The 12,064-nt window shown below is 42.5% G+C and overlaps 1 protein-coding gene across 8 annotated transcripts in view; it reads left to right on the forward strand.

The window, feature by feature from the left end:
- mecom (MDS1 and EVI1 complex locus) overlaps window positions 1–12,064 on the forward strand; it is a 1,133,356-nt gene that overhangs the window by 1,065,238 nt on the left and 56,054 nt on the right. For all 8 annotated transcript variants that reach the window (XM_043702874.1, XM_043702878.1, XM_043702875.1 and 5 more), the window contains one exon: window positions 8,239–8,316. In XM_043702874.1, the coding sequence (XP_043558809.1) occupies window positions 8,239–8,316 (78 nt within the window). The remainder of the gene's footprint in view (window positions 1–8,238; window positions 8,317–12,064) is intronic.

The raw sequence follows: 12,064 nt of genomic DNA on the forward strand, positions 1-12,064 counted from the left end.
ATCAAAGAAGTTTCAGAAATGACAGCCAGACTACTAAGACCCCTCGGAATCCTAGTAGCACACAAACCCACCAACACTCTCAAACAAAAACTAACAAACTTAAAAGACCCAGTACAACCCATGGACAAAACCAACATCATCAACAAAATTCCATGCAAGGACTGCCACAAACACTACATAGGACAAAACAGGAAGAAAGTTAGCCACTAGGATACACCAACACCAGCTAGCCACAAAAAGACACGACCCTCTCTCCCTTGTAGCCTTACACACGGAGGGAAAAACCCACCATTTCGACTGGGACAACACATCTATCCTGGGACAGGCTAAGCAAAGACATGCCAGAGCACTCCAACCACAACGCTATAAACAAACACATAGATCTAGATGCCATCTATCAACCCCTCAGAAAATGAACAGGAAATGATATCACCACAAACCCCAGGAACTCCATCCAGGAGAAAGATATAAATAGAAAGCAGGAGACAACAGCTTCGCTTCACTTGGAGGTCACCACTGATGATGTTACCTAGCCAGGTAATGAAACGACTGGATACCAAACCTACAGCTCAGCGAGCAAACCTATACCCGAGGGAAATCATGTCTCACAAACTTGATTGAGTTTTTTTGAAGAAGTAACAAAGAAGATTGATGAGGGCAGAGCAGTAGATGTGATCTATATGGACTTCAGTAAGGCGTTCGACAAGGTTCCCCATGGGAGATTGATTCGCAAGGTTAAATCTCATGGAATACAGGGAGAACTAGCCATTTGGTAGAAGACAGAGGGTGGTGGTGGAGGGTTGTTTTTCAGACTGGAGGCCTGTGACTAGTGGAGTGCCACAAGGATCGGTGCTGGGCCCTCTACAATTTGTCATTTACATAAATGATTTGGGTGCGAGCATAAGAGGTACAGTTAGTAAGTTTGCAGATGACACCAAAATTGGAGGTGTAGTGGACAGTGAAGAGGGTTACCTCAGATTACAACAGGACTGGACCAGATGGGCCAATGGGCTGAGAAGTGACAGATGGAGTTTAATTCAGATAACTGCGAGGTGCTGCATTTTGGGAAAGCAAATCTTAGCAGGACTTGTACACTTAATGGTAAGGTCCTGGGGAGTGTTGCTGAACAAAGAGACCTTGGAGTGCAGGTTCATAGCTCCTTGAAAGTGGAGTCGCATGTAGCTAGGATAGTGAAGAAGATGTTTGGTATGCTTTCGTTTATTGGTCAGAGTATTGAGTACAGGAGTTGCGAGGTTATGTTGCGGCTGTACAGAACATTGGTCTTAAATGGTGCAATTGTACCAGCCTCCACTACTTCCTCTGGCAGCTCATTCCATGCACGTACCGCCCTCTGCGTGAACAGGTTGCCCCTTAGGTCTCTTTTATATCTTTCATCTCTCACCCTAAACCTATTCCCTCTAGTTCTGGACTCCCCCACCCCAGGGAAGAGTCTTTGTCTATTTATCCTATCTATGCCCCTCATAATTTTGTAAATCTCTATAAGGTCACCCCTCAGCCTCCGACGCGACAGGGAAAACAGGCCCAGAGTATTCAACCTCCAACCCTGGCAACATTCTTGTAAAGCTTTTCTGAACCCTTTCAAGTTTTAGAACATCTTTCCGATAGGAAGGAGACCAGAATTGCACGCAATATTCCAACAGTGGCCTAACAATTCCTATCTACCTGCGATTCCACTTTCAAGGAGCTATGAACCTGCACTCCAAGGTCTCTTTTAGGAGAAAGTGAGGACTGCAGATGCTGGGGCTCAAGAGCGGAGGAGCAGGAAGTGGAAGAGATGTATTGGAGATTGTTGGGACTGAGACAAGGTGGGGGGAGGAGAAATATCCTTCCTAACCTGCAATCTTCTTCCTGACGTCTCCACTCCCATCCCCTCTCCGGCCTATCACCCTCACCTTAACCTCCTTCCACCTATCGCATTTCCAACGCCCCTCCCCCAACTCCCTCCTCCCTACCTTTAATCTTAGCCTGCTTGGCACACTCTCCTCATTCCTGAAGAAGGGCTCATGCCCGAAACGTCAATTCTCCTGCTCCTTGGATGCTGCTGCGCTTTTCCAGCAACACATTTTCAGCTGCAAGGTCTCTTTGTTCAGCACTTGGAAAACATTGCTGCTTAACCAATTCAAAAATCATAGCAACTGCTGTAGGAAAGGTAATTAGTTTTCTTCGGGTATAAACTGAGCTTTTGACTGCAGACAACAGGTAGTTTCAGGGGTGGGAGAAGATCTGATCACTTCTTTTCCTCATTTTCTCTCTCTCTGTCTCTGTAATTTATTTCCAGCTCCAGGCTGTTCAGCCACATGAGAACCAATCATCAATGTTGGCAAGCAAAAGGTCTCAGTCACTTATAAGTGTCACTAGTTTACAGACGGATCAACATCTTATTGCCATCAAGAGCTGCATCAGTTATATGGCTCTCGATGGTCTGCAATCTTAACTTCAATTTCTACTTGTCCAAACAATAGTTTACACAATATCTACCTTGTGGACCAGGTTGATTGCTTTCTAAAGTTCAGCTACTAGTGTTTGAAGCAACTCTTTCTTGTTTTGGTCCCAGTTTTTAAAAACACAAAAATTAAAATGCACAGTCCTTACAATAAACTCCTTCAAACTGGTTTAAATGTGAACACTTTGGAAGGTTTCTAGTGTGGACTGAACTATACCCCTCAGGTGGTAATTGCAATTTAATGAGTTCTATGTTGTTTTGATAGTGATCTACTAAATACTGGACTCACTAAAAACATGGTATGCTGCCTGTGTCAGTGTTCCTACTTCAATCTGACGAAGATTGCATTTACTTGTGATACTCCAGCTTTTCTGGTACTACACCCAGTAAACAAATTGGGAGACTGCTTGGGTTGAATCATTTTGGCATCTGTGAATTATAAACTTGGAGGAGAATCAAAAGGTTTTAATTGAGTTCTATTCTTGTTTTGTCTATGTATAAATATATAATTTCAGAACACAAATATTATCCACATGTGGTTTTTGAGAGGAACACAAGGCACTGAATCACTAATATAAACATAAATTGCTGGAAAAACACTGCAGGTCTGGTAGAATCTGAGGAGAGAAAGCAGAGTTAATATTTTGGGTCCAGTGACTCTTCCACTAACTTACTGTTCCAGCGTGATGGGATGTGCTTTTTTTAATTCACTTTGTGGGATGTGGATGTCACTGGCTGGGCCAGCATGTATTGCCCATCCCTAGTTGCCCTTGCGAAGGTGGTGGTGAGCTGCCTCTTGAACCGCTGTGGTCTACTTACTAACCAACAATGCCATTAGGGAAGGAATTCCAGAATTTTGACCCAGCGACAGTGAGGGACAGCAATATATTTCCAGATCATGATGGTGAGTGGCTTGGAGGGGAACTTGAAGGTGATGGTGTTCCCATGTATCAGCTGTTCTCCTCCATCCAGATGGAAGTGATCCTGGCTGAGGATCTTTGGTGAATTTCTGCAGTGCATCTTGTAGATAGTACACACTGCTGCTATTGAGCATCATGGTGGAGAGAGTGGATGCTTGTAGATGTGGTGCCAATCAAGTGCGGCACGGTGGCACAGTGGTTAGCACTGCTGCCTCACAGCGCCAGAGACCCGGGTTCAATTCCCGACTCAGGCGACTGACTGTGTGGAGTTTGCACATTCTCCCCGTGTCTGTGTGGGTTTCCTCCGGGTGCTCCGGTTTCCTCCCACAGTCACAAAGATGTGCGGGTCAGGTGAATTGGCCATGCTAAATTGCCCGTAGTGTTAGGTTAAAGGGGTAAATGTAGGGGTATGTAGGGGCGCTTTGGCGGGTCGGTGTGGACTTGTTGGGCCAAAGGGCCTGTTTCCACACTGTAAGTAATCTAATCTAAAAAAAATATAGACTGCTTTGTCCTGGATGGTATCAAGCTTCTTGTGTGTCACTAAAACTGCACTCATTCAGGCAAAGTGGGGAGTAGTCCTGACTTGTGCCTTGTACGTGATGGGAGTCAGGAGGCAAGTTCCTTGTTGCTGAATTCTTAGACTCTGACCTGCTCTTATAGCTACTGTGTTTATGTGTTTATGAGATAAATCCAGGTGAGTTCATGATAACTCCTAGGATGTTGATAGTAAGAGATTCAGTGATGTTAACATCATTGAATGTCAAGGGGTGGTGGTTAGATTGTCTATTATTGGTGATGGTGGCAGCCTGGCATTTGTGTGGCACAAATGCTGTCCTCTTCAATTAGCAATTTATCAATTTCCATTATATAATTGTAATGAAATCATGAGCAGAGACTAAAGCCTCACTTTAGCGATGGAGGGAAAAGCAAACTGGATCACTTCAAGTCATCTTACACACCTCCTGGTTGCGCAGTTTTAGAGTGCCATTGGTGGGGACCATGCAGGAAATTATATTTTTATTGATGATGAATAAAGCAGGGTACCAGGAAAGGGAGAGACTTCATTGAAAGCAAAGAACAAAGAAAATTTACAGCCCAGGAACAGGCCCTTCGGCCCTTCAAGCCTGAGCTGATCCAAATCTACTGTCTAAACCTGTCACCCAATTCCTAAGCATCTGTATCCTTCTGCTCCCCACCTACTCATGCATCTGTCCAGATGCATCTTAAATGAATCTACCGTGCCTGCTCTACCACCTCTGCTGGCAACGCGTTCCAAATGCCTGCCACCCTCTGTGTGAAGTACTTGCCGCGTGTATCCCCCTTAAACCTTCACCTCTCACCTTGAAAGCGTGACCTCTCGTTATTGAATCCTTCACCCTGGGAAAAAGCTTGTCTCTATCCACCCTGTCTATATCCTTCATGATTTTGTAAACCTCAATCAGATCCCCCCTCAATCTCCTTTATTCTAATGAAAACAACCCTAACCTACTCAACCTCTCTTCATAGCTAGCACCTTCCATACCAGGCAACATTCTCTGCACCCTTCTCCGCACCCTCTCCAAAGCATCCACATCCTTTTGGTAATGTGGTGACCAGAACTGTACACAGTATTAAAAATGCGGCTGAACCAATGTCTTGTACAATTTTAACATGACTTGCCAGCTATTATATTCAATACCCTGTCCAATGAAAGCAAGCATACTGTATGATTTCTTAACCACTCTATCCACCTGTGCAGCACCTTTCAGAGTACAATGGACTTGCACTCCCAGATCTCTCTGACCATTAACTTTTCCCAAGGCTCATCCATTCATTGTACAATTCACTCTAGAATTAGACTTGCCTAAATGCATCACTTCACATTTGTCTGGATTGAAATCCATCTGCCACTTTTCACCCAACTCCCCAGTCTATCTATATCCTCCTGTATTCTCTGACAGTCCCTTAAGCTTTCTGCTACTCCACCAAACTTCGTGTCATCTGCAAACTTGCTGATCAGACCAACAGTGCCCTCTTCCAGATCATTTATGGAGATCACAAACAACAGTGACCCCAACACTGACCCCTGTGGAACATTACTGGTCACCTTTCTCCATTTCGAGAAACTCCCTTCAACTACTACTCTCTGTCTCCTGTTGCTCAACCAGTTCTTTATCCACCTCGCTAGAACACCCTGCACACCATGTGACTTCACTTTCTCCATTAGTCAACCATGGGGAACCGTATCAAATGCCTTTCTAAAGTCCATGTATATGACATCAACAGCCCTTCCTTCATCTATCAACTTGGTCACTTCCTCAAAGAACTCTATTAAGTTGGTAAGGCACGATCTCCCCCACACAAAACCATGTTGCCTATTACTGATAAGCCCATTCTTTTCTAAATACAAATAGATCCTATCCCTCAGTACCTTCTCCAGCAACTTTCCCACCACCGACGTCAGGCTCACTGGTCTGTAGTTACCTGGAATATCCCTACTACTCTTCTTGTACAGGGGGACAATATGAGCAACCTTCCAGTCCTCCGGCACCTCACCTGTGTTTAAGGATGCCACAAAGATGTCTGTCAGGGCCCCAGCTATTTCCTCTCTCGCCTCCCTCAACAACCTGGGATAGATCCCATCTGGTCCTGGTGATCTGTCCACCTTAATAACCTCTAGCATACCCAAACACATCTTCCCTACTTATGTCAACGTGATCCAGACTAATCAAACTTCTATCTCTTATCTTAACATTCATCATGTTCCTCTCCTCAGTGAACACTGATACAAAGTAATCATTCAGAATCTTACTCATTCACTCAGGTTTGACACACAGCCTTCCTTCATTACCCATTGGTGGACCAATCCTTTCTCTAGTTACCAGCTTGCTTCTTATCGAAGAATAAAATGCTTTGAGATTCTCCTTAATTCTGCTCACTAAAGCTATTTCATGACCCCTTTTATCCCGCTTGATTCCTCGTTTAAGACTTGTCCTACTCTCCCGGTATTCCTCCAGAGCCGTTCTGTTCTTAGCTGCCTGGACCTTATGTACGCTTCCCTTTTCCTCTTGGCTAGTCGTACAATTTCTCCTGTCATCCACAGTTCATGAATCTTGCCTTTCCTATCCTTTGCCTTCAATGGGACATGCCTATCCTGCACTATCTTTAACTTATCTTTGAATGCCTCCCACATATCAAATGTGGACTTCCCTTCAAATAGCTGTGCCCAATCCACATTTCCCAGCTCCTGCTTAATTTTGATATAACTGGCCTTGGCCCAGTTTTGTACTCTTCCCTTAGGACCACTCTCATCTTTGTCTACAATTCTAAAACTTACAGAATTGTGGTCACTGTTCCCAAAGAAATCCCCCACTGCAACTTCTACCACTTGTCCTGGCTCGTTCCCCAGTACCAGGTCCAATATGGCCCTTTCCCTCGCCAGACTATTGACATACTGCTCTAGAAAACTCTCCTGGACTCTTCTTACAAATTCTACTCCATCCAGACCTCTGACACTAAGTGTATCCCAGTCAATGTTGGGAAAATTAAAATCTCCCATCACCACTACCCTATTGCCTCTACATCTTTCCATAATCTGTTTACCTATTTGTTCTTCTACCTCACGCTCACTGTTGGGAGGCCTGTAATACAGCCCCAACAATGTAACTGCACCCTTCTTATTTCTCAGCTCCACCCATAATGCCTCACTACCCAAGCCCTCCATCGTGTCTTCCTTTAGCACAGCCTTGATATCATCCCTGACCAGCAATGCATCTCCTCCCCCCACCCCCCCCTTTTACTTCCCTCCCTGTCCTGTCTGAAGCATCTATATCCTGGAACATTTAGTTGCCAATCATGCCCTTCATTCAACCAAGTCTCTGTGATTGCAATAACGTCATACTCCCAGGCACCAACCCAAGCCCGAAGTTCATCTGCCTTACACATTATGCTCCTTGCATTAGATGCATTTCAGGCCACCAATTGTTTTGCATTCAACTACTGTATGCCTATTCTTCCCTTTATTAACACTATCTTCATTATTCTTACAGTCTGCAGTTTCCACCTCGCTGCCGACTTGTTTTCTCTTCTGGTTCCCAGCCCCTGCCACATTAGTTTAAAACCTCCCCAACAGCAGTAGTAAAATCTCCCCCAAGGACATTGGTTCCAGTCTGGTTCAGATGTAGACCGCCCATTTTGTAATAGTCCCACCTTCCCCAGAACCATTCCCAATGTCCAACAAATTTGAACCCCTCCCTCCTACACCATCTCTCAAGCCATGTGTTTATCCTGCCTATTTTTTCATTTCTACTTGGCTAGCACATGGCACTGGAAGTAATCCCGAGATCACGACCTTTGAGGTCCTCCTTTTTAACTTCTCTCTTAGCTCCCTGAATTCTTCTTTCAGGACCTCATCTCGTTTTTTACTTATATTGTTGGTGCCTATATGCACCAAGACAACTGGCTGTTCACCCTTGGCTTTTAGAATGCTCTGCAGCCTGAAATAAGTGAATATTAGCATAAAAACAAAAGCAGTTGTGGATGTCCAATTGTGTGTACCTTGTATGCAGGGAACTTGAGCAATTCTGAAAACCTCCTTTCACTCCTGGTTTCAGGAGGTGACAGCCAAAGTATTTATTTGCCAGGAAAAGCTCTTTTTAGTTTCCTCTCTAATGATATTCAGATTGCTGTAATTAGAAAAAGAGGTTTCCTTTCAAGATGAAATTAACCACTCGAATCATTATTTATAAATAAATTGTGTTTTTAAAAAAAAACTCTTTTCCTACTCCCTGTGCACCAAACAAAGTAATGCAGGATGGAATTCCATGTCTGTTCCTTGTAACAATCTGTCTGATCTTGTTTCTCTTCCCATAACAGATACTGTGGTAAGATTTTCCCAAGATCTGCAAACCTGACCCGGCACCTTCGGACACACACTGGAGAGCAACCATACAGGTTAAAATAAGCATATTATGGGAATTGGCAGAACATCCCAGCTCAGATCTGTTGCCATGTAGAACTTGCTTCCTTACTTGAAGTGTTCATCAAGTATTTTCAAAAAAAATTGTCACACCCCTGAAATTAAAGGACATACCCAAATTCAAGAAAAATTAATTTACACATTGTACTACACAGCACATACTCAGAACTATGTTGAATGATAGTTTTCAAGGGATCCCTTATAAATTGGCACAGCAAATATACAGGATATTGTGAAGTTTTACAAACATATGAAATTTAACTAACAACATGTCATTATTGAATGTACAATCCTTTAATGGGAAGGCAATGGCCTAGTAGTTTTATCACCGGGTTGTTAATCCAGAGACCCAGGTAATGTTCTGAGGACCCAAAGTTCAAATCCCACCATGGCAGGTGGTGGAATTTGAATTCAATCAGAGTTTAATGATGACCATGAATCCATTGTTAATTGTTGGAAAAACCTACTTGGTTCACTAATGTCCTTGAGGGAGGGAAGCTGCTGTCCTTACCCAGTCTTGCTGACATGTGACTCCAGACCCACAGCAACATGTTAGCAAGTTCTGAGAAGATTTGTAGCTCAGGTTCAGGTTCTAGATGTGAGTTTGCTCGCTGAGGTGGAAGGTTCATTTTCTGACATTTCATCACCATATTAGGTAACATAATCAGTGAGCCTCCGGTGAAGCATTGGTAGTATGGCCCACTTTTTATTTATGTTTTTAGGTTTACTTGGGTTGGTGATGTCATTTCTTTGGTGATGTCATTTCCTTAGTGATATCATTTCCTGTTCTTTCTCTCAGGAGGTGGTAAATGGGATCCAAGTCAACGTGTTTGTTGATAGAGTTCTGGTTGGAATGCCATGCTTCTAGGAATTCTCGTGTGTGTCTCCGTTTGGCTTGTCCTAGGATGGATGTGTTGTCTCAGTTGAAGTGGTGTCCTTCCTCATCTGTATGTAAAGATACTAGTGAGAGAGGGTCATGTCTTTTTGTGGCTAGTTGATGTTCATTTATCCTGGTGGCTAGTTTTCTGCCTGTTTGTCCAATGCAGTGTTTGTTTCAGTTCTTGCAAGTTTTTGCAAATAACATTAGTTTTGCTTATTGTCTGTATAGGGTCTTTCAAGTTCATTAGCTGCCACCAACACAGTAAAACAGCAGCTAATGAACTTGCCTATACAGACCCTATACAGACAACAAGCAAAACTAATGCCATTTAAAAAATACTTTGCAAGAATCGTATCAAACACTATATTGGACAAGCAGCAGAAAACTAGCCACCAGGATGCATGAACATCAACTAGCCACAAAAAGACATGACCCACTCTCACTAGTATCTTTACATACAGATGAGGAAGGACACCACTTTGACTGGGACAACACATCCATCCTCGAACAAGCCAAACAGATAAACGCACAAGCATTCCACGAAGCATGGCATTCCAACTGGAACTCTATCAACAATCACATCGACTTGGATCCCATTTACCACCCCCTGAGAAAAAGAACCAGAAATGACATCACCACAGGAAATGACATCACCAACCCAAGGAAACCTAAACACATAAATAAAAAGCAGGCCATACCACCAGAGCTTCACTGGAGGCTCAACTGATGATGTTACCTCGTGTGAAAACTAATCTTCCAGTTCAGAGAGCAAACTTACATCCAGAACATCAGCAATGTAGTCGACTCTTAACTGCCCTCTGGGTAATTTGAGATGAGCAATGAATGCTGGTCTAGCCAATGATGCCCACATCTCATGAATGAATAAAAAAAACTAGTTCCCTTGTAATTAAGTATTTTAAAGCACAAATTGGAATATTTGTGGCAAACATAACTCAATTATCATTGCATTTTATTGAAAATTCATTAAAAATCTTAGGCTGTAGCTACAACTTGTTTTAAACATACACTGATAAACAGATGGCAACTCCCATGTGTGCAAGTTTTGAGGTCCTTTGAATTCTAATTGAATTTTCCATCATGGTTTTCTGGAATATTTTCCTGGATGTTATTCAGTAATCATCTGGATTTATTGTGGGACTTCAGTCTTTGTGTAAATTACACCATCTCTCCAAAACTTCCGGTAGTGAGCTGGAGCTCGAAAGGTGCTTTGCAAACTCTTTAAAAAAACACACACACACCTCCACATGATTGCAAGTCAATCCCACCAAAGTTATCTCCAATGTTCTGACCAATATTATCCTTTAATTAATAGCCCAAAAACATTTTATCAGGTCTTTATCTCATTGCTTTTTACATAATGTTTATATGTGTGAATTGGCTGCTGAGTTTCTACTTTACAATAGTAATCACACTTCCAAAGTATCTTATTCACTGGAAATTGCATTGGAGCATCCTGGATTCATGAATGGCACTTTACAAATGCAATTCTTTATTGAATGACTCGAACTTTCATTAACGTATACAACTGATGCCTAGATTTTAATTGGTCTTATTGTTATTTTTGCACAGTAATATCTCTCAATGTCTATTAAATTGCCACATTGTTTGCTCTCCTAAGTTTTCATACAAAACTACGACAATTGCAGGAAGGAAAAGACCAGTCTATCTGTCCCTTCTTATAGCTTGTTCATCATGACCCAATGCTTATTTCTGGTTAGACACACTATAATTGCCACAAACACCATAATTCTGCCCTGCCAACATCACCACCCAAACCCCACCCATTTCAGTTAAATTAATCTTTGGGAGAGTCAAAAATGCAGAGGAAAATTCAGGATAAATAAAGAGAAAAGAATTCTGGAAAATTCCTCTCCAACTCTTCAGGCTAATAAAACCTGTCCAGAAGATTGCAGGGGCCATGTGTTATCTGTTAATCCACTTACCTTCTCTGCAGACTGTAACGCCCTACAATTCACAGAAAGACGTAACTAGTAACACATGTGCAAATGTAACAAACAAATTGTGGTAGATTTCCAACCTGCACACCATGAAAACCCCTTTTCCCAGTCCTAGCCCCAGGCTCCAAGCTGGCACTGTTGCTCAGTAGCCCAATATAGAAACAATCTGATTCTCACTTCCACTTATTTAATATGAAAATTAGGTGAGTTCTGTAATGGCCAGCTAATCCACAACCCCAGTTTGGTGCACGGGCAGCCAGCTAGTTGAAGGTTTTCTTCATTATTGAACAATAATGAGTGGTGTTTAATTAATTTAGTCTTCAGCAAATGCACATAATCATTTGTCTGCTTCCAACTTAACTCCCTACCCCAACACTTAGGAGAAAGAACAGGAGTTTGCAACATCTTTGTGTGTGCACGTACCATTTGCTAATAGAAAATCTAGCCAAGGGCAACTTATAGTTAATGACTACAGAGATTCTTGTAACAGTAGAAAGATTCTAAAATGCTGTGCAATGCAAATTATAGGCTGCGCAATCAGGAATGAGATTTTCAATGATAAGACAGAGAAAAGTGATTTGGGACATTCCAAGCGGACTGCCTCAAGGCTGTACCGCTCTTGAATATGTGTGGCAGTTAGGAACCAGACCTACACCTTCCATGGTTTATCTAGAACTGTAAGCATGACACAGATTACATGTTTTCTAATGTTTTGTGAGACTGAAACAATTAGTACTGCATTAAATAATTTTCACAATGAAAAATCGCCATGCTTCATTATGTGACAGATGTATTTTTTGAAGTCAACAAGAGGAAGTAAGTTGAAAAATAAGGGTGATGAAGTCTGCTGGTAATCGGCCAGAA

The sequence above is a fragment of the Chiloscyllium plagiosum genome, chromosome 13, assembly GCF_004010195.1.
Source record: "Chiloscyllium plagiosum isolate BGI_BamShark_2017 chromosome 13, ASM401019v2, whole genome shotgun sequence".
NCBI classification, from domain to species: Eukaryota; Metazoa; Chordata; class Chondrichthyes; order Orectolobiformes; family Hemiscylliidae; genus Chiloscyllium; species Chiloscyllium plagiosum.